This window comes from Phragmites australis, chromosome 11 (assembly GCF_958298935.1).
Source record: "Phragmites australis chromosome 11, lpPhrAust1.1, whole genome shotgun sequence".
Taxonomy (NCBI): Eukaryota; Viridiplantae; Streptophyta; class Magnoliopsida; order Poales; family Poaceae; genus Phragmites; species Phragmites australis.
This window is the reverse complement of record NC_084931.1, coordinates 426,216-447,950: the sequence shown is the minus strand read 5'-3', so window position 1 is coordinate 447,950 and position 21,735 is coordinate 426,216. Positions and strand designations below refer to the sequence as shown.

Sequence of the window (21,735 nt, the reverse complement as noted above, 5' to 3'; positions counted from 1 at the left end):
AGACTAACATCTATTTCTACGACTTTTCTATTTTAAATATTATTTATATAATATTTCAATAAAATAATATTATTTTAAAAAAGATTTCACGTTCTTCACTAACATGTAAACAAGATGGATCTCTGGGGAAAAGCAGAGACCATATGCTCTGGATCACACGGTGTGAGAAGCAAATTTTATAGAATCTTTCTATAAAAGATGAAAAATCTTTATATAATTTTGATACTGTAATATATCTTTTGATTTAATAGTTAAACTAAAAAGAAAAGAAAGACACGTGTGGTTTGCTTCCCTCGGTGTGGGGTCGAGTGGTGAAGGGGATCGTCGTCCACGTCGAGGCGCCAGAGGTGTCCTTCCTTCCATTCCACGGTTGGTTGGTTGGCGTCTCTCTCCCTCTCCTTGTCGTCGCCTACTTTCCCTTCCCTCCCCTCTCCTCATGTTGCCTTGATCGATTGAACGAACCACTTTCCTTTCCATTGCCGCGACGCGCACGACTTCCACCCTTCCCACCGTCCTCGCCTCTCCTCTCTCCTCTCTTCGGAGCACGCATATATACGCGCTCGCCTTCCCCGCACGCCTGCCCATCCCCGCTCCTCGTCGCTTCTAAGACGCCGCCGCACTGACGGCTGGTGGCTGATCGGGCGGAATTCTGGAATTCGGCCCGCGCCTGTTCCCCCGATCGGAAGACCGGCGCGGCGGAGGCCAGGGAGCTCGCGGAGGTGAGGTTTGCTGCTAAACTTTCCGCCTTTCCGCCGCTTTGATTTGGTCAGATTCGTATACTAATATATCTTTCCGGCGTAGCTGCGCGTCCAAAGAATATCTTTTTCTTTTACTTTTCTCAGAAGTAAAAAAAGATGGGTTTTTAAGCGCTGGTTAGGTGATTTGGCTCGTTTTGGAAATTGGAATTCCAGATGGGGCCTTGCTACTTGCTACAGTTGTTTAGAGTAATAGGGGGGGGGGGGGGTGATGAGGTTTCTAGGTTGGGACTTTGAGCTGCTGTGTTTTGCCGTCCTAAGCAAACTAGCTAATTATGTTGTTTGTACTAGTCTCTACTCTGTACTTGGGCATTTGGGCAGGAGTAATTGCCATTTGTTTAAGGGCAATACTCATATTTTTGATGCAGTAGAATGATCCTGGTTAATCATTCGTTCATTATGCATCAGTTCTTTAAATACACATAAATTATTTGGAGTCTTCTGACTATGGATTGCCACTGTGTTTCCTCCAGGCTTCGTCTTGTTTGCATATGATGCAACACCACCATTCATCTTAAAGCTGTCGTGATGATGATCTCTCCGAACAATGTGTAGCATTTGTCACTTGCAACTCTCTAGCTGCTCTAGTTACATCCTTGTACTAGAGAATGGTGAAACTCGCAAATATCGGTCGCAGGTTTGCGTGCCTATTCTTTTTATTATCTTTAGCACTGGACATCCCTACAGCTAATGTTGCTCACTTGTTCATTCTGGCATATTGATGCTTCCAGTTTACTTAGATTTCCAAACGAAAGCATGAGGCTTGTTATGGTTACAATTATTGGAGTCGTCTTTGGCTTCTTCATTGGAATCTCGTTCCCATCAGTTAGCATAACAAAGGTACGATGATGATTATATCAACATAATTGCACTGTATCAATTGATTGGAAGTGAATAACTTATGTCTGTTTGAAATATGTCAGCTTCACTTTCCAGCTAGCTTTGTTTCATACATAGAAGACAGAAACTCTGGGCTCACTACCCAAGCTATACTTAATCATGCCTGGACTTCTGCCAGAAATGCAAGGGGAAATAATACTGAACCAAGTTCGAACACTACTCTAAAGGTTGTTGTATTACTTTGCCAGACTACCTGCTTAGTTTTAAAGTATACCTGATGCTTGACTGCTAGTGAATAGACCATCAATGTTTTTTTATTGTTTCCTGATCGTCGTTTTGCTCTTGTATATTTGGTTCATTCTGACAAAGATTTCTGCTTGCTGACTCTTAGATTTATGTTCCAACAAACCCCAAGGGTGCCGAGAGGCTAGCACCAGGTATCATTGTACCAGAGTCTGACTTCCATTTGCGCAGGTTATGGGGAGACCCAAGTGAGGTATATCCTCTTTTGCACCTTACTCACATCATCCCACTGATCCCTCACAAATGCATTTGAAGTGTCATTACTGAACATGTCGAGAAGTATTCAGAATTCCAAAAAATTCCTAACTCTTTGATAAATATTCGGTTTTTGTTGCTTCAAGAATATACCCCTTGATCCTTATTCTTGTCCTTTCTTTGTTTTATTCCCTTCTCCAAATAACGTTAGCTTAGGATGAGTTATTTTTATAGAAGGATTTATGTACTTCTCTGCTCTTCTGATTCATCACATTGCATCAAAGCCATTCAGCACTAGTTTTTTGAAACTTTAGTGAACTACATATTAGGTTTACAGAATTATTTTATAAAAAGGGATCTAAATTTGCAGCCTTTCAAATTTTGTTGCTCGGTATGCCGGATACTGATATTTAATTTTGAAATGCAGGACCTGCCCTTCAAACCAAAGTACCTTATCACTTTTACTGTTGGATATGCGCAGAAAGAAAATATAAACAGAGCAGTAAAGAAGGTAATTCTTTCAGCAACATTAATGAGATAACAAATCAATATAATAGCACCCTCTTATCTAAAAAAATCCAAATAATGCCTTCTCCCTGTTTTTTATGACATTACGTGCCATCTTATTTTAACTCACCTGCCTGATTATTTTGTTGCTGCTGCTGCAGTTTTCCGACAATTTTGCTATTCTGTTATTCCATTATGATGGGCGGGTGAGTGAGTGGGATGAATTTGAGTGGTCAAAGCGAGCCATCCATATTAGTGCCAGGAGACAAACTAAATGGTGTGCAACTGAGCTCTAGTACTGTACTGGTCACTCTTTCAATTGCTTAATTTTGAAATATGCCTTTATCTAATAATTTATTGTGCACATACCACTAGGTGGTACGCCAAAAGATTCTTGCACCCTGATATTGTGGCAGCTTATGAGTACATATTCATTTGGGATGAGGACCTTGGGGTGGAGCATTTCGATGCAGAGGAGTATGCTTTCATTCTTCAGCCCTCTGTTCAGTGTTTCTTGATATGACTTGCTAATTTATGATTTTGTTGAGTTGCAGGTACATCAAACTTGTTAAGAAACATCATCTGGACATCTCTCAGCCTGGTTTAGAGCCTGATCGGGGTTTAACATGGCAGATGACCAAAAGAAGAGGTGATCGTGAGGTTCACAAGTGAGTGTGATTCTAATCTGAAGCAGTTACTTTTGCTATTCCCTTGTTGAGGTCTAGTGTTTTGATTGAGCATCATTTTTACAGGGATACAGAGGAGAGGCCAGGCTGGTGCGCCGACCCTCATCTTCCACCTTGTGCTGCGTATGTGGTTATTGCCCTCTTACTGAGTTTGTTTTTCCAGGATACTTCCCAGTTCCCATCATATTATTATCAGTCTACCATACATTCCGTAGAGAGTTAACTTACCTATATTTGATGTACAGGTTTGTTGAAATAATGGCTCCAGTCTTCTCTAGAGATGCATGGAGATGTGTGTGGCATATGATACAGGTTGCTGTCATACTCGCATTGTTGTCTTCCCTCTATCCTTCCTTTACATAATTGTTTGATACTGATTTTGGATGTAGAACGACTTGGTTCATGGTTGGGGCCTGGATTTCGCTCTCAGGAAATGTGTGGAGGTATCTTTTGGTTCTGAAAATATACCAATCTAGCAACCTGCAGTCATGAATGTTCTTACTGAATCACGTGGTCATTACTTACAGCCTGCTCATGAAAAGATTGGAGTCGTTGATTCACAGTGGATTGTTCACCAAGTGGTTCCTTCTCTCGGGAACCAGGTACGGAGAAACACCAACATTTTTCATTATCTATCGCAACTTTGGATTTCTTACCTTTTCCCTACCATCATGTATACAACAACTCACAGGGGCAGTCAGAGAACGGAAGAGCGCCATGGGAAGGGGTACGCATATACAGGAGCAGTTTGGCAATGTTTTTGTGCAGTTTGCTTGCGACCTCGGGTTCATCTTGCTGTTCCTCTGTGCTCATGACATGTGTCTGTCGTTCAGGTGAGAGCGCGGTGCAGGAAGGAATGGGGCATGTTCCAGACGAGGATGGCGGAGGCGGAGAAGGCCTACTACAAGATGATGGGCATCACCCCTCCAAACTCCACGCTTGTATAGCTCTTACGCTGCGATGATTATTCTTCTTCCCCGCCCAACCTTTGTCCATGGCAATGGTGGTGGTGGTGGGTGAGCTGATAATACCAGTAGTACTTGATGTAGAGTTAGAGACGGTGAATGCGTGTAGATGACGAGAGGACTGTAAATCCATGGCGAACTGGTGATGAGAGGATTGTAAATCCATGGCGAACTGGTGATGTTATCTGATGTATCAATCGAATTTTCTGAAGCTGTTGTTTGGGCACGTTTTACTCTTTGATTCAGATGGGTTTGCTTTCTTTGACACCGAGCTGTTTGAAACACATAAATTTATTTGATTTTGTATATTAATTTCATTTGAACTATGCAAGGAGCACTTTTTTACAACATCCTCGTGAATTTCGATTGGATTTCTGCGTTCCAACTTTCAGTCGGGGCTTATCGTCAGTTTCACCATGTGGTGCTAGTGCATCTGAGCCGTCCGTCGCAGATCGAACTGCCGCATGTGCTCTCTCCGCGCGCCGCAGAGAAAGAAGAGAGATGGTTGTTCGAGACGGCAGAGCGGGAGCCATGGCGGCGGCGCTGCTGCTGTCGTCCTCGCCGTCACCGCTGCTTCCTCTCGCTCACCGCCACCCCCTACCCGCTGTACTACGACCTCATCGTCCACCGCCCCGCTGACCCCAAGCCCCCCAAATCCTCCTCCGACGCTGGGTCCGACCGCCAGCCGCGACCCCCAGACGAGCAGCCGCTCGACCGCGCCAAGAGGCGGTACCTCCGCAGCCGCCTCCTCCCCGACCCGGACGCCGCCTCCGGTACCAAGCCGTCGTCCTCCTCCTCGGAGTTTGTCGAGCTCCGGCCGGAGGTGGTGGACTTCCCGCGGCTGCACGCGCGCGAGGAGGCGCTCTACTTCCACGACGCCTTCGCCATGCCCTGGGAGAAGGACAAGCAGTACCGCATGCTCTATCGCCTCGAGAAGAAGTACTTCCCGCACCAGTCCCTCGACAACGCCTTCGTCCCCGCCGACGCCGGGCCGCCCTCCGATGCCGACAGGGGCCTCGTCTTCTTCGAGGACGAGAAGAAGGACGATAACCCGGTGGTGGCCAATAGGAAGGAAGCGACAACAACAAAGGGGAGGTGCTGGAGGACATCCTATACTTCACAGTTTGCAGTCCACTCAGTAGTCAGAACTATACACCTGTAGCTAGCCAGCACAACACCTGCAGGCAATATCACAATCATCCAGCAATCACATCTCGATGAGCAACACCAACAGAGGTCAAGATCGAACAGGAAACCCCCAAAAAAAAAACAGTCGCAAAAGCATCAATCCATCGTACTGTGCGGCGCCTTGAGTACCTGAACGCGACGCCTCCGAGGTGGGCGGCGCCGACGAGGGCTGCATCGCATCTCTAGTCAGACGAGAGCCGAGAGGAGAAGCGGACGAAGAGGAATAAGACGGATCGAGATAAGGGATACCTGGGGCCCGTAGACAGGGTCGGATGCGATGAGCTCCTGGACGTCTGCGCGCACGCGATGATCTTGTCGTTCTTGCCCCGCTCTCGTGTTACCACGACGTCGGGCAGGAGCGAGGAGCACGCCTCGTGAGAAATATTGGCAGAATATTGTGAGCGGCGGTTTCGCGGTTGCGCCCCTGCCCGATTTGGACCGCGAGACAGGAGAGGCCAATGGCGGGGCCAAGACGACATGTCATTATGCTCTACGAGGTCCTTGAATGTATTTACTGCATGTCTTGACAAATGCATACAGTGATACCTTCATTATTTGACATTTTCATTTACTTTTAATCCAATGTAACTGGAAAACACCAGTCTACCCCTGGGCAACCAAAGCGACAGCCAAGGCAATCACCGGCCGGCCGGGTCTCCATGCATGAAGATGGATGCTGCCTATGACATCAATAGCTACCCCTCTCTTGTCTGTCGCCACCGACCGAACCAGAAAGGGCCAACACCAAACAATCCACCAGAATATATAATTTAGTTAAGTGATCAAACGCGCGCACAGTATTGCATGCGTTCATGATTACTACATAACGAGATCAACACGTTAGACAATAGTTAGTTCAACATAGCAAGACCAACACGATACACAGTAGCTAGTTACACACACCAATACTTATCTAATGGCCTAACAGAGTCGGCACAACTTAATGGTAACCGCAACATCACTGACTCTGATATTAGTTACACCAAAGCATACAGGTCCTGCCATTAAAGCTTAACAACGAGCCAATCCAAAAGCTCACTCAAAAGTCCATTATCGACCAAGTAACCTTCACACGCATCTTAGTGACACCAACAGTAATAACATCTTCCTCTCCATAGTTGACCCTTGGAGTAAATTCAATGGTGCATGACTTGCCATCACCGGTCTCGGCAACAATTTTCAGCATATCCTTCACATAGACAGATACCACGGGTCGCATAAGTTGGATAACACCGTTACCATCGCTAGTGACAGCACCAGCCACTTCGCTATCATAAAGCACAAGGCTGTTCTGGATATTGGTGGTGTGGGCAGTTATTTTTCCATCAAAATCTCCCCGTACAACTTCAATCACAATATTAGCCTCCATTGCACATTTCACAACTGCGTACATCACATCCACAGTACTGAGTCTGGTAGCAAGAGATTCACTTTCAACCACGCGTTTCCCCAACCATCGCCCTGCTATGCCTCTGATCGTTAAGATTCCTTTACTAAGTTCTCTGTCCTGCCCTCGATGATCCTTGATCTTCAGATCAATCTCAACAAAATTATCACTTATTAACGCAAGTCCTCGTTTTGGGCCAGTCAAGATCAGTGATTCATCCTATGAAAAAGGTTTACATGATAGGTTAGTGGTATATTTCTCCGAATATAGTGCTGCAATCAAGATGAAATTTCAGCCACACAGCATATGGAAGCTGTTATTATAGATGAAACTGTTAATGGTCCAGTGCTATCATAATATTGTAGGTCTCAAAATAGTCGTATCATGAAGATCGATCAAAAGGCAGATGTGGATCATTTAGTTCCACTAGTACTACCATGGCCACTGAGTCTACAAACAAGCACTACAAAAACAAACAAGTAACAAGTATATGCTTCATTCTGAACATTTGCATTATAGTAACATTATGATAAGTTATCTGATATTCTGATGATAGATCAGTGACATATAAAGTTTCAACTTTCAGCACCATATGAATTCAGAAAGAGAAACGAGGATGTGTATCATATCAACAAGGTAATTGCATATGTTTACTGGAAACCACTAGCTGTTACATTGTCGATCAATAGAAATCGATTGCAGGTCAGTATATAGACTTTAGCTTTTCTCTATACGAAAGAATTTCTTGAAAGGGAGGAGGAAGTTGTACCTTAGAGTTGATGAGTTGGCAATGGTCTCTATGGCGGCGGAAGAGATAAAGACACTTCTGGTCAATGCTGTCTCTAGCAATGACAGTGCCATACACATGGATTGGGAAGCCAACATCCGAGGAGCCTATTTTCACGGAGAAGATGTTCACTGCCGCACATGGACTGTACGGCTTTTCGCCCGGTTTGCTAACTCTATCAGTGTATCTCATCGGACCAAGAGGCGCTGCGGCGAGGTAAAAACAAAAACAAAAGAATTAAGGTAGGTTCTCCACAACTAGATTCATGCTTACAACTGAAGATAATATCAAATGCAGAGGGAGGTCAATTAGAGTAACGAGACTGAAACTAGGACCTAGATTACCTGAACGCGGTACCAATTGATCTATCCCCAAATAAACAAACAATATATAGTTAAGTATCAGTTTTTCTCCAAAAAAGAAAAAGAAAAGAATTTTTCGTGGATGGGTGGCAGATGCAATAGAGAGTAGAATGCATGTGATGAGTAAGAATCGAATTGACAGACAGAAGGATGGAGATGGACTTACACTCCTCGTCGAGGTCAAATGTTGCGTGGTCGACGAAGTATATTCGGTTGTAGTAGACGCCCTCCTCCTGCTTGGGATCGAAGTCGAGGATGCGAGCCAGCGCTTCCAGCGCCCGACCGCGGGGGTGCCCCTCCATCTGAAGACGGCGCGCCTCCTCCAGCGCTTTGTGCCTCCGCTTCTCCGCCTCCGCCGCTCGCTCAGCCTCGGTCATGCCTGAGAAATCCTCAGGCTCCACCTCGCGGCAGCGCTGGATATAGGCCTTGATCGAGGCGAGGCGCTCCGCCTCCGTTGCCATCCGCATGCAGGCGATACGATCCGCTCCCGTTGCCATGAACACGCCACGCCGCAGCAGCAGCAGACCGAGGGAGGGGGAAACGAGGACACCAGGCAGTTATCCGATCCAATTAGGGTTTGTGAGGCCCCCTCCCCTCCCCTCCCCTCTCACGAGGAATTTTGGGGCCGGTCTATGCGCAAACTAAGTTTGCCACCTTACAAGCGAGATTTTTTCAACATTAGCAATTCCATATGTCTGTTTGAAAAAATTGCATATATAGGTGTCAGGTGGTGGGTCCCACGGTGCAACAGCAAAGTATTAAATTCGCACTACATTGTGGCTGTCATGTCATCTTGTCGTTCGTTGGAAGGGCGATAATTCTTTATAAGTTCCATGCTACTCTGGGGTGCCTCACACAGGCCATTTGCTTCCCACGCACAAGCCAGCGGAGAGAGAGCAGAGGAGGGAGAAGAAAGCAGTGAAGTTCTGACAGAATCCATCTTTGGAGTCTTTTTTTTTATTTTTTTTACAAACCACTTAGGCTAGTTATGAGATCTAGATTTAGACATAGATTATCAATTAAATCTAGAATTTAGACATAGGTTATGAATTAGATCTAGGATTTAGACATAGGTTAGGAAATGTAGGTTTAAACATAAGTTATCAATTAGATGTATGATTTAGTGATATTAGACCTAATATTATTAGATCTAGTTTTTTAGCAACGTAGAGTAAATGTTAAACTTAGTTTGTCGGTGACATGGGAACCAGGGTTCCTCGAGTCTTAAGATCAGAACAGCAGAGTGTCACATGGCGTCCTCCCTCGGGGGTTATCTTCCCAAGGTCCGAGAAGACCAAGTTCCGGGAGAGGGTTCTCGGGGCCATGAACAGTGGTCCCCGAGTACCCGAGTTCCCTGAAAGCTCGAGAAGACCAAGTGCCGGGAAGAGGGTGCTCGGGGCCTTGCACAGTGGTCCCCGAGCACCCAAGTTCCCCGATGACAAGAAAAGCCAAGTTCCGGTAGAGAGTGCTCGGGGCTGCGAACAGTGTCCCCCGAGGACCCAAGGGAAGTCAGTTCCGGGAGAGAGTGCTCGGTGCCGTGAACAGTGGTCCCCGAGCACTCGGTTCCCCGAGGACCCGAACAGTCAGTTCCGGGAGAAAGTGCTCGGGGCCGTGAATAGTGGCCTTCGAGCACTCGGTTCCCCGAGGACCCAGAGAGGGCATATCTGGGAGAGAGTGCTCGGGGCTGCGAACAGTAGCCTCCGAGCACTCACAGTTTCCCGAGGGGCTGAGAAGTCCTTCGCCGGTGGTCCCCACAGAGGTTAATCGGTGAGGTGTCAACTGGTGAGAGACCCGATGTTGCATTTAAGAGGACGTGTGGCCTATCACTTCCAAGCACTCCCCTCACGCCTGCTGTCAGTCCCTGACACAGTTTGGCAAGGAGGCGTGGGGGTATTTAATGGACGGGTCCCATCGCGCGTCATCCGGCGCGCCTCGGGATAACGTCGCGGAGCTCGAGGCACATCGCCTGCCGCCCTGCTATGTCAGGCCTGCTCTGACCGGGCGGGCACGCGGGGCTGCTCGGAGGCTGCCCGGTGGGCCCTCCCCGCAGCACTCGCCGACAAACCGAATGATGACGAACAAGACCGGACGGGGGCGCGTTTTCAACCCTCCCCGTCACCTCGAGCAGCAGCCCATGATGGTTGCTTTCCATTTATGGCGCCTTGGAACTCGTGCCATCATTTCTGGGCACGCTACCGCCCCAACGGGTATATAAGCGGGGCGAGCTCCCCGAGAAGAGCCAGAGACGATCCAGACCGAAGCGCGGAACACATTGACGAGTCCCGAAGAACAAAAAGTACAAAGCTCTAGACTTAGATAAATATTCTTGTAACCCAGCAGATCCTCAGAGAGACATTCTAAGAGCATTTATAGCATACACACAGGAGTAGGGTGATACGCTCAGTGCAGCCTGAACCTGTCTAAAAATCCCCTGAGCATTTACTCCTTCCTGCATCCGATCATTCCACCTCCACCTGCATCTCATTTACTCCCATTTATTTCACCTACGAAGCGGATTCAGAATCATCCCCCGGCCGAATCTCAAAGGAGGTCCCTCCGAATCCCCGCTTGAGGAGTTCACCCTCCGACATAGTTTGTAATGATAATTGCACTGTTATTACATATAGTATTATTTAGTAACTGTTAGACCTCGGTTTGTAGAGTAGCATTATATATGTGTTTTGTTATGCTTTTTTATAAATCTAGCGAATATAGTTATTGTTAGCTGAAATAATAGGAGAGTTTTTTTTGTCGATCGTGGGCAGGTATATCGGATAAGTGGCAGTTCATGATTTTTTATGGGAAAGTGTAGGGATGAAAACGGGCGGGATAAATCATGTCCTTTCCTATTTTCTAATTTTCTCCTGACCGTTTTCATATTTTCAGGATTAAAATGGGAACATAACGAAAATGAAAAATTTAATGTGAAAACGGTTTAGCAATTTTCCTGACCGTTTTTTCAAAATCCCGTTTTTATTCGAAAAATTCCTACAGGATTCCCGTATTCCATTTGAGCCCACTGCACACCCGACCCAGTAGCCTATTTAGCCATTCTTTTCCAAATTGGTTACCCGCCCACCCTAAATCACTAATCGTCCTGAGAGGCTGAGACCTTACTCTTGCAAGCTACGCGTCGCCCCTGCCTTCCTCACCGTGACTCCGCCCATGCCATCCTCGCCGCTCTCGGCCTGCGCACCACCCCCGATGTCCTTATCACCCCCCCCCGCGTCCTCGCTGCCCCCACCCCTTGTGCGCCGCCACCGCTAGCCACGACGTCCTCACGTGGACAACACAGGGCAGCCCATGCCCCGGTAAAATGGTGGGCCTCGGCCTCCACCTCGCCACCGACATCTCATGTCGTCAGCGAGCCTTACCACCTGTCTCCAGCTCTCTCTCCTCTATAAATAGAGCCCTGGGCTCTCCCTCCCTCTCTTTCTCCATCTAGCCACACCCTGCGCTGTCACCATCGCCATTGCCACTGCTGAGTCCTTGCCGTCGTCGTCCCGCCGTCGATGTGCTACCGAGGAGCACCAGGGAGCCATCGCCATCCCTGTGCCACTCTCCATTGGATGGAAGCCCGATGGGAACCGTTCAGAGCCGAAGCCGAGCCACATCGTCGTTTCCTCGTGGTCCAGTCACTGGCCGCCTCCCTTCCCATCGCCGTTCATCCTCACGGTGAGTCCCCCGGACCCATAGCACCCCCTCCAGTAGTGTGTAGGCATCCCCGTAGCTCCTTCTCGCATGTAGCCACCATTAGCCGTGCATTGGGCATTCTGCCGCCATGCAAACGTCACCACCAGCGTGTCCTCTTGCTCACCCGACAACAGCAACCAAATGACCTTCTTCGCGGATGCAAGGAGAAACAGTACATGCAGGCAACCAAACGACCTTCTCCGCGAGAATATACACACAAGCAAATCTAGGATGCCCCTAATGTTGGTAACCAAACACACCCCTAGGGAATGAGTTTATATCATACCAAGGCAAAAAGCTAGTAGTGTATTTCACGTATGTACTGATGATTGCTACTACTACTCTCAAATCATTAGTGTAGGCCTAAACAAGTAGGAGTGGGCTAGGATTGACAGCAACAAACCCATGCACACAACAGAACATACAAGTGACAAAGAAAGAATGAAAAAACCAACCTTTGCCTCATCCAAAGGCAAAGGACTAGAGCATCAAGTTGTCTGGGCACTAAGTTTGTTCCGTACCAAGGCACGAAGCTACTCCACGTATGTATTGATGATTGCTGCTGCTACTCTCAAATCATCAGTACATGCCTAATCAAGTTATATAAGAGTGGACTAGGATTGATAGCAACATGCCCATGCAAACAGCGGAACATATGTACACACAGTGGCAAAGAAAGAAGATAAAAAAACAAAGCTTTGCCTCATCCCAAGTTGATTTTTCTAGGCGCGCGGTTAGCACAAGAATTCCAATCAATGTTCATCACAGCAGCACAAGAATGCATCCCAAAGAATCCATATCGAGCATACAATAAATTACTCCACCATTACCAAATGCGATAGATCTCATGAAGAGCAGAACAAACAATGATAAATGGTTGGCGTTAGGTGTATGATTGACTTACCCCTTGGAACAATGGGTTAGGGATGGGTACCTCCATCTTTCTTTAAGTGTCTAGTCGTGTTCTCGCTCACCCGACAACAGCAACCAAACGACCTTCTCCGCGGATGCAAGGAGAAACAGTGCATGCAGGCAACCAAACGATCTTCTCCGCGGGAATATACGCACGAGCAAGTCCATGATGCCCCTGATGTTGGTAACCAAACACACCCCTATGGAATGAGTTTGTATCATACCAAGGCAAAAAGCTAGTAGTGTATTTCACGTATGTATTGATGATTGCTACTACTGCTCTCAAATCATTAGTGTAGGCCTAAACAAGTAGGAGTGGGCTAGGATTGACAGCAACAAACCCATGCACACAACAGAACATACAAGTGACAAAGAAAGAATGAAAAAACCAATCTTTGCCTCATCCAAAGGCAGAGCACTAGAGCATCAAGTTGTCTGGGCACTAAGTTTGTGACATACCAAGGCATGAAGCTACTCCACGTGCGTACTGATGATTGCTGCTACTACTCTCAAATCATTAGTACATTCCTAATCAAGTTAGAGTGGACTATGATTGACAGCAATATGCCCATGCAAACAACAAAACATATGTACACACAGTGGCAAAAAAGAAGATAAAAAAACAAAGCTTTTGCCTCATCCCAAGTTGATTTTTCTAGGCGCGCAAACATGCCCATGCAAACAACTGCGTACATCACATCCACAATATTGAGCCTGGTAGCAAGAGATATGTTTTCAACCTTGCATTTCTTCAACGTTCGACCTGTTATGCCCTTGATTGTTACGATTCCTTTACTAAGTTCCCTGTCCTGCCCTTGATGATCCTTGATCTTTAGATCAATCTCAACGTAATTATCAGTTAACAGCGTGAGTCCTCCTTTTGGGCTAGTCAGCGTAAATGATTCATCCTACAAAAAAGTTTACACAATAAGTGATAGGTATATCTCTGCAAATATATAGTGTTGTGATAAAAGTAGACAAAATTTCAGCCACACAGCATATTGGAATTGTTACTATAGATGAAACTGTTACCCCGGCCAAAAAATAACAATTCACTATTATTATATGACAGTCGGATCCTTATGTAGTTATCTTACTAAACTCATAAGACAAAAGAAGTTGCATCATCTAGTTCTACCAGTATTACCGTGCATCTACGGAATGCCCATTGTGTCTACAAACAAGCACCAAAAAAACAAACGCAGCTATATCCTATGCATGTGAGTGATCGAGATGCTATCGATCGAGTTGAGAGCAACTATCCTGAACCGAGTGCAGCCAGCCGCGGTTTGGGCACACAAGCTTCCTCAAGCGCGAGATCCAAGTGCCGCCGCATCTCCTCGAAGATGACGGGGATGCACGAGTTTAGATTGTTTCCATGCTACCACATCACCTTCCTCCCCACCTCCAGCTTTCCTTAAGAATTTATTAAGCAAGACAGAAATAAGACAGAATTCAACACCCCCTGGCAACTGAAAAAAAAAGAATGTACCATATTAACCATGATGAATTTTAGGTTTCTAAACAGTAAACAATGACAAAGTTTACAGGTGTCAAGGAAAGGGGACTTATTATAATTGTAGCTAGACTAGACTGTCTAGGAGCATGTTCAGCCTTTTTTTTTCAACAACATTGATGGATGGATGGAAGTGGAACTAGTTCAAGTAATGTAGTGGACAAATGTGTGACTAGTCTTGGGACTTGGGCCATGCCGGGGCTAGCATGACATGGCCCCTTCGTGCCTCGTGTCGTCTCGTGCTAAGTAGGCTCGGCCCGCTCAGCCCGTCGGGTCGTGTCGTGCTAGCATGGCAAGCTTACAGCCGGGCCTAAGCACGGCCCATGGCACGCCATGCCGTCGTCGTGTCGTGCCAGCCCAGGCACGACGCTCTCATTTGGTCACCACATGGTTCGCACAGCACATATGCCGGTTGCTTTCGGTCAGTCGTTGTTGGCTTTCTCGACTCATGCGAAGTGTACTGCTTGTGCTTTGCAGCCTTTTCCCTCTCTCTATCAACTTGCACGTCCGCAACAGTAGTGGACAATGCAACACAGTAGTACTACAACACAGCAGCAGCCAGCAGATGGACAAGACCAGATAGTATAATTGGATATAAGCACAGGAAAGTGGATGCAAATAGAAATGAATAAATAAAGACAATGCTAAGAGTAGGGGAAAAGGAATAATTTGGGGAAAAAAGATACAATTAGGGAACATGAACTTATTAATTGCAAATACATTCTAGTACATAGCCTCGTTAAAAACCTTACACCCCAGTGTGGGGTTTCCCCCAGTAAGAAAAAGAGTACAATATAGTATTACAAAGATAATTAATCCTCGTCTTCGAGCTTGAGATCGGCCATGACTCGATGGTGAAACGAGCAGCGAAAACATGGATTGTATAGGCCTTATGTGAACATTGGTTTTTGCCCGTTGCCTCTTTGCCCGTTGCCTCTCTAGTCATGTCTGCTCTCTCTTTAGTCATGTTAGCACTGCTAGCATACAGACCCATCCGTCTTTAGTCATGTTAGTATTGCTAGCATACAGGCTCATTGCATTGAGATGCTGCAAGTGAAAGGAAGTGGCATATTTGCATTGCATTGAGATGCTGCAAGTGAAAGGAAGTGGCATATTTGCATTGCATTTGCATGCACCTAGTCTCCACATGCACCCAGACTTTTTGCTTTCACTTGCATAGTTACATGCGTACATGCATGCTCAACATGCATGGATGACAGCATGAGAGAGAGGTTGGTACGCATTCAAATGCGAGTGGCGAGTTGTTCGTACTAACAGGCTCTTAGCATGCCATCGGGCTATTTCCATGCCGACAAGTCTTTTCCGTGCCTACGTGCTATTTTCATGTCATGTCGGCCCAATATTTGGGTCGGCTCGGGCCACCCACCGTGCCAAACCCTAGGCACGGCACGGCCCGTGTGTCCATGTTGTGCTGACCCGGCCTAATTTTCTAGTGCCGTGTCATGCCATGGGTCATACAAAATCGTCATGCCATGGACCGCCCTAATTTGGCCCGGCCCAAGTTTCAGGACTATGTGTGACAATATGTTTATCCCTTCAGTAGCAATCACACTGAACCAGCTGAAAGGTGGCCTCTGCACTGTTGTTTTGTGTTGTGGATGCCCCATGCTCCTTTTATTCCTCCCTGCTCTGTGTTCGCTTGGCCCCATCTCTCTCCTTGCGGCAAGCCTCTCTGCCCTATTTTTTCTTATTTTCCTGTAAAGATTTACTGCTCCCTCCTGATTCTTCTCCTCTCAACTAATCTGATATCTCCTTAAAACAAAAACAAAAAACCTTTGGTGACCATGAATCTGTCAATCAGCCCGCTCCAATATCGCCTATTTGTTTGCTTCTACCTGAGCTCGCGCAACATAGCTCTTTTTTCGGTGGAGTGGGCTCGAGTTAGTGTGTCACTTGGTTATCGATGGCTCGCATAAGGTGTCAATAGCAAAAAAATTATCAACCAGAAGTAAAAAAAAAAAGTCTAAAGCCTCAGCCCAATCAAACAGACTCTAAATATGATTTGATTCATGAATTTTCAATCCTAAGTGTTATTGCTGTTCTTTCTTGTATTTGTCCAATTCAGTGGTGTTCTTTTTGTCTGCCTTGTCTTATGAAAATAGATTAGAAAATACGAATATGCTTACAAAAGCATAAAAGAAAAAAAAGGGAGCTTACTTATTCTCAAAAGGGGCTCTTGATAGGTTTGTTATGAAAGAATCACAAGTTTATTCTCAGAATCAAAATCTTGATGCGTACGTTGACGAGGGTTATGATAATGACACAAATTAATGATGTTGAGGTACACACTAGAGAAATTAGTTTTGATAATACTGTTGATGGCGTTCATGATGACAATAGTAATGCCAAGGGTCTGTTTTAGAATTTTGGCAAGGGACCTCCAAATTCTCTAGGATGGCCCTGTCTGTTTTTAGCTAAGAGATTGCTTCGTGTCCAGCAAATGAAGTGATATTACATTTGCTCCACTGTGCTACACTGCTACCACCGGGACGATGGCACAAAATGCAGTTTAGGGCTCCAGGGAAGAGGGGTTGGTTTTTCTCGCCTCAGCTGTACAAACTGGCCTGTTGGGAGCGTCATGGCCGGCCGGAGAGCTAGAGGAGGGCATTGTGATTTTTTTTACAGGCGTCTTCTCATTGTGTGATCTACTTTTAAGATTTTTTAGATATAGAACGGGAATCAAACTCCCACAGGTTCCCTCTACCCATGGAGTTTTGCTATTAGGCTATCAGCCCGTCCGCTAGAGCATTGTGATTTGAAGCAATCAAATTTTATATTTCATCTAAACATGCACCTAAAGATTTAATATTTCATATAATCTGTACGTATTGAGCTGCACAACTTACTCGTTATATATTAGGTCTTAATCTAATTAAAAAAAGCGCCTAAGCTGTAATTTCATGTAATATGTGTTTAGCCTGTTGTGACGGTCAGAAGCTAGCTAGCTATCGAATTGAGTCCTCTCGCGTTGCTACTGTGACTAACTCCTCTATTTTTAGAGGCATGTGGAAACTATATAATGTACTAGTACATGCTTGATTATCACGATGGGGATGTAGCTCAAATGGTAGAGCGCTCGCTTTGCATGCGAGAGGCACGGGGTTCGATCCCCCGCATCTCCATTTTTATTTCTTTTATTTTTCCCTTGTTTTGATTACCATCTAGTCACTTTTTCTTTTTCTTTTTCCTCCACTCTTTTACTTTGCATTATTATTACCATCTCGAAGGTGAAGTCGATCAGATATTTGATCTCTTTTTGTCATCTTTAGGAACTAATTCATGCACATCTGTGGTTTTTGAAACTTGTGCTCAACAACACACAAAGTCTGTTGGAGAAAAGCCAAATGGTGCAATTTGGACTGTAATGGAACGGTTAGCATGCATGAGTAACGCAAGAAAACTGATGAGCCAGTAGTGCAAATGTTCACCACCAGCAAGAACTTCAAACTGAAGCCTCTCATGCATGCATGCATCCTGCTTTAAAGCTCTGTATGTTGGCCAAAGTTAAGTTTGTTTCACAACTGACAAAATATAACCTTGTCATATTCGAAACCAACCGTTATAAAGCAAGCATCAATTCAATTCATCATCACCATAAGGTATGCACAACCAGCAGTAGTAAACTGCAGATATATCATTCATTGAGCTGTTTTCCAGCTACTTCTACATTGTCGATCTCAGCCATGGCAGTAACCAGCAGCGTTGTCGGCGGGTTAACTCCTATCGCAGGGATTCTGAGATACCTCTTTTTGAGATTCGGTCGGGAATGATTCTGAATATATTTACTGGAGAAATAAATGGATATGAATGCAATGGCAGGTGGTGGAGAATGATCTGATGCAGAACGCAGTAAATGCACTGGAGGGATTTTTAGATAGGTTCGGACCGCACTGAGCGTAATACCCTACTCCTATGTGGATGCTATAAATGCCCTGAGAATGTCTCTCAGGAATTTGCTGGTTACAAGAATGTCTGTCTATCCTAGAGCCTCGGGCTCCTTATTCTCGGTGGTCTCAGCTTCTATGCTTGTACAAAGATGTTCTTCTCTGTTCTTGGTTCACTGAGATTCACCTTGGATCGCTTCAACTTGTCTTTGTCCGTACCTGCCGGCTGCCTTAAATACCCACCGGCGGTAGCGTGCCCCGAAAGGGAGGGCACGAGTTCCAAAACGCCATAAATGAAAAGTGAGTCATCATGGTCTCTGCGCGAAGTGACGGGGGATTGAAAACGCGCCCCCCGCCCGGTCTTCAGTCGTCATACTGGCGCTGGCAACAGGCGCCGTGGAGAGGACCCGCCGGGTAGCCGCAGAGCGGCCCGGTGTGCCCGTTCGGTCTTGTACGCCTGCCACAGCAGGGCGGCAGACGGGGCACCTCGGGCCTTACGAAGCTATCCCGAGAAGAGCCAGATGACGTGGGATGGGACCCGTGCATTAAATGTCCCCACGTCCTTCTGCCAGAATATGGCAGGGACTGACACCGAGCGTGGCGGGAGCAGTTGGAGGTGACAGGCCACGCGCGCTCTTAAATGCGGCATCAGGCCTTTCACAGGCTGACACCTCACCGCTGGACCCCTGTGGGGGCTACCGACGAAGGACTTCTTGGGCCGTCGGGGAACCGAGTGCTCGGGGGTCACTGTTTACCTCCCCGAGTACTCTCTCCCGGGAACGCCCTCTCTTGGTCCTCGGGGAACTGAGTGCTCGGGGGCCACTATTTACGGCCTCGAGCACTCTCTCCCGGAATTGATTGTTCGGATCCTCGGGGAACCGAGTGCTCGGGGGCCGTTGTTCGCAGCCCCGATCACTCTCTCCCGGAACTACCTTCCTTGGGTCCTTGGGGTACTCGGGTGCCCGAGGGGCCCCTGTTCGCAACCCCGGGCACACCCTTCCCGGTACTCGGCTCTTCTGATCGTCGGGAGACTTGGGTGCTCGGGGGTCACTGTTCACCTCCTCGAGCACCCTCTTCTCGGTCACCTAGTCTTCGCAGATCATCGGGAAACCCGGGTACTCGGGGACCACTGTTTGTGGCCCCGAGCGCCCTCTCCAGGGACTTAGTCTTTTCGTACCTCGCGGAGGTGAACCCCGCGGGAAAGTGCCACGTGGCGGAATACTGGCCTGGCCTCGGGATTCGGCGACCCTTGGTTCCTGATTCACCGACAAGCGCATTCTCTGATGTGTAGCTGTTGTTTTCTGTAGGAACGAGAATGACGATTAAAGTGGGGTGAATAGACGTCTCAACAAATTTCTTTCAAAATATATGTTATTTTCTTATTTTTCATCTAATGCACATCAAAACGCTCAAACGAAAGTAAAAGAATTATAGATATAAAGCAAGAAGACTAGTTATATGGCAACATGACTCCATAGATGTAATATGAACTATATGTTCTATTCAAGACCATTTCATGTGTCTTTGTGCATAAAAACTCGTAACTTTCAAAGAAACTAGAGAAGATAGATACCAGACAAGGTTATCCTTCAAGATGATAGTCTAGTGGTAAAGGGACTCAAGACCCACTCAAATATATGAGTATGTGAGTGTTTAAACCACTAGCATCAAGAAAAACAACCCTATAAAAATGAAAAACTGCAGCTCAAAGAAAAAATCACCGAGTAAAGAATCTCTCCAAGTTAATGATTTAGAGGCAAGGGTACTCAAAACCCATAAGTTTACATTCGTATGTGAGTTTTTATGCCTCTAGCAACAAGAAGAATGACCTCACAATGTGCTGAAATTTCAACCAAAAAATTAAAACGAAAATCAAAATCGAAAAACGAAAAACTTGCAAACTTACAAGCGAACCAATAGAGTGAAACTAGAAGTAGTGGAATTCAAGCATATACAAAAAATATAAACTTCGTTACTAAAAGAGATCAGCTCTATTTTAAACGGATTACAAAAATTTATCTCTTAAAACTCTCATTTATTATATAAGCTAATTACTCATTCTTCTCTCATCTAAAACCTTTAACTTTAAAACTCTCAAATGAGTGACATATAGAAGCTCAAATAGCTAGTTCAAAGTTCTCTCTAGTCCTACCCTATGTTTATAGTTTCTCACTTTACTTACTGTGCTTGCTTCTCCACCTGTGCTGCCATGGCTCCGCCGCCCAGCAGAGCGAAGGCGGCGCATGGGGCGCCTCCCGGTGAGGAGCACCGAGGGAGTGCAGGATCGACAAGCTAGAGGCGCTGGAGCCGCGGTTGAAGGTGCAGTCGGAGGCCGGCTTTGTCGAGTACTTCGAGCGCTACGATGAGGTGAACGAGCAGCTCCGCTGCGCCGGCGTGTTTCCTATCCGTGTCGTCGTCGAGCCTCAGGGCCTTCTGCTGCCTCGCTACACCAACAGCCACGCCCTTGTCTACATCCTCCAAGGTATGTATGATGCACACTGTCCTCTGAAATTACGTACCACATTAAGCAAAACTGTTAAAGGTATGAGTTGTCTGCAGAATATTGACATGCAAAAATGATGAACTGGTTCTTCATATGCAGGGAAAGGTACTCTGGGGTTCTCATTTCCGTGATGCCCGGAGACCTACGGTCAGCAACAATTCCAGCAGCAGCAATTCCGGGATGGGGCCGAGGCTCGGTTTAGAGTCGATGAGCATCAGAAGATCCACCAATTCCAACAGGGTGATGCCGTGGCGATGCCGGCTGGTGCTCAGCACTGGCTGTACAACGACGGCGACGTACCCGTCGTCTCCGTCTATGTTTTCGACACAAACAACAACATCAATCAGCTTGAACCAACATTGAGGGTACGTAATTATATATGTATGCAGTATCTGGTCCTCACTTGCATGGTATTAGTACCCGGTGATTATTGTATATGTGTTCCTTAATTCTTTTATATATATATATATATATATATATATATATATCATCAAATAAATTCTCAGAAATTCCTGCTAGATGGGAGCTTCAACAAGGGGCGGCGTCACTACGCGGAGAGCATCTTCAAAGGATTCGACGTTGAATTACTGAGCGAAGCACTGGGTGTGAGTGCAGATGTGGCGAGGAGGCTTCAGATCAGTCAAAATGATGGACGGGGTGAGATAGTTCATGTGGAGCATGGCCTTCAACTGCTCAGGCCTGAATACTCCTCGCAGCAACAAGAACCACAAGACCTGCAGAGAAATGGTTTAGATGACAACAACATTTGTGCCATGGAGGTAAGGCAAAACATCGAAAACCCTGATCGCGCCGACATCTACAACCCACGCGTTGGAAGGACCACACGCCTCAACAGCAAAAAGTTCCCTATGCTGAACCTCATACAGATGAGTGCGGTTCGAGTAGACCTATACCAGGTATATATTTCATGAGATGCAATTCTTTCATTTCAAATTGATATCGATGTAACCTTTCTTTCTCCAAGCTTAAGCAGTTCTAGTAAAAAAAAAACTGTTGTGATTGCAGGACGCCATTCTCTCACCATTCTGGAACTTCAATGCTCACAGCGTGATGTACACGATCCAAGGCCGTGCTAGAGTTCAAGTTGTCGCTGACTATGGGAGAGCAGTGTTTGAAGGCGTGCTTATATGACAAGGAAAACAAATTCCAATTGGACAGAGTGCCAACCAAAAAAATTCTATAAAAAAAAGAATCACAAGATAAAAGGGTG

The 21,735-nt window shown here is 46.2% G+C and overlaps 2 protein-coding genes, 1 non-coding gene and 1 pseudogene across 6 annotated transcripts; 3 read left to right on the top strand and 1 right to left on the bottom strand.

Moving 5' to 3' along the window:
- The first annotated feature begins 360 nt into the window (after positions 1-360).
- On the top strand, positions 361-4,577 carry LOC133884678 (uncharacterized). Of its 3 annotated transcripts, none has more exons than XM_062324186.1 (15): positions 363-719; positions 1,229-1,392; positions 1,487-1,595; positions 1,679-1,822; positions 1,987-2,091; positions 2,521-2,604; positions 2,762-2,877; positions 2,976-3,077; positions 3,155-3,268; positions 3,353-3,409; positions 3,532-3,598; positions 3,676-3,729; positions 3,814-3,888; positions 3,978-4,013; positions 4,120-4,577. In XM_062324186.1, the coding sequence occupies exons 2-15, from the start codon at positions 1,364-1,366 to the stop codon at positions 4,231-4,233; spliced, it is 1,206 nt and encodes a 401-aa protein (XP_062180170.1). In that variant the 5' UTR covers positions 363-719; positions 1,229-1,363; the 3' UTR covers positions 4,234-4,577. The 3 variants fall into 3 exon arrangements, with proteins under 3 accessions (XP_062180172.1, XP_062180170.1, XP_062180171.1); XM_062324187.1 differs by having other exon boundaries at positions 363-724; XM_062324188.1 differs by lacking the exon at positions 1,679-1,822 and having other exon boundaries at positions 361-719.
- A 1,644-nt stretch (positions 4,578-6,221) lies between these two features.
- Positions 6,222-8,565, bottom strand: LOC133885166 (uncharacterized). Of its 2 annotated transcripts, none has more exons than XM_062324833.1 (3): positions 8,142-8,565; positions 7,596-7,819; positions 6,222-6,979 (listed from the first exon to the last, which is right to left on the bottom strand). In XM_062324833.1, exons 1-3 carry the CDS (start codon positions 8,470-8,472, stop codon positions 6,479-6,481), a joined length of 1,056 nt encoding a protein of 351 aa, XP_062180817.1. In that variant the 5' UTR covers positions 8,473-8,565; the 3' UTR covers positions 6,222-6,478. The 2 variants fall into 2 exon arrangements, with proteins under 2 accessions (XP_062180817.1, XP_062180816.1); XM_062324832.1 differs by having other exon boundaries at positions 6,222-7,045; positions 8,142-8,563.
- Positions 8,566-17,166: 8,601 nt separating this feature from the next.
- On the top strand, positions 17,167-17,239 carry TRNAA-UGC (transfer RNA alanine (anticodon UGC)). The gene has a single exon. It is a non-coding gene; the product is annotated as a tRNA-Ala (tRNA).
- Positions 17,240-19,316: 2,077 nt separating this feature from the next.
- LOC133884973 (glutelin type-B 1-like) lies at positions 19,317-21,720 on the top strand (annotated as a pseudogene).
- The last annotated feature ends 15 nt before the right edge of the window (positions 21,721-21,735 follow it).

Excerpts from the sequence above, each read along its gene's own strand:
- LOC133884678 (XM_062324186.1), top strand. The coding sequence starts at position 1,364 with ATGGTGAAACTCGCAAATATCGGTCGCAG. Across the intron at positions 1,596-1,678 it reads CATCAGTTAGCATAACAAAG|CTTCACTTTCCAGCTAGCTT; the intron begins GTACGATGATGA and ends GAAATATGTCAG. Across the intron at positions 3,269-3,352 it reads GGTGATCGTGAGGTTCACAA|GGATACAGAGGAGAGGCCAG; the intron begins GTGAGTGTGATT and ends TCATTTTTACAG.
- LOC133885166 (XM_062324832.1), bottom strand. The coding sequence starts at position 8,472 with ATGGCAACGGGAGCGGATCGTATCGCCTGCATGCGGATGGCAACGGAG. Across the intron at positions 7,820-8,141 it reads ATTTGACCTCGACGAGGAGT|CGCCTCTTGGTCCGATGAGA; the intron begins GTAAGTCCATCT and ends ACCTCGCCGCAG. Across the intron at positions 7,046-7,595 it reads GCCAACTCATCAACTCTAAG|GATGAATCACTGATCTTGAC; the intron begins GTACAACTTCCT and ends CCTTTTTCATAG.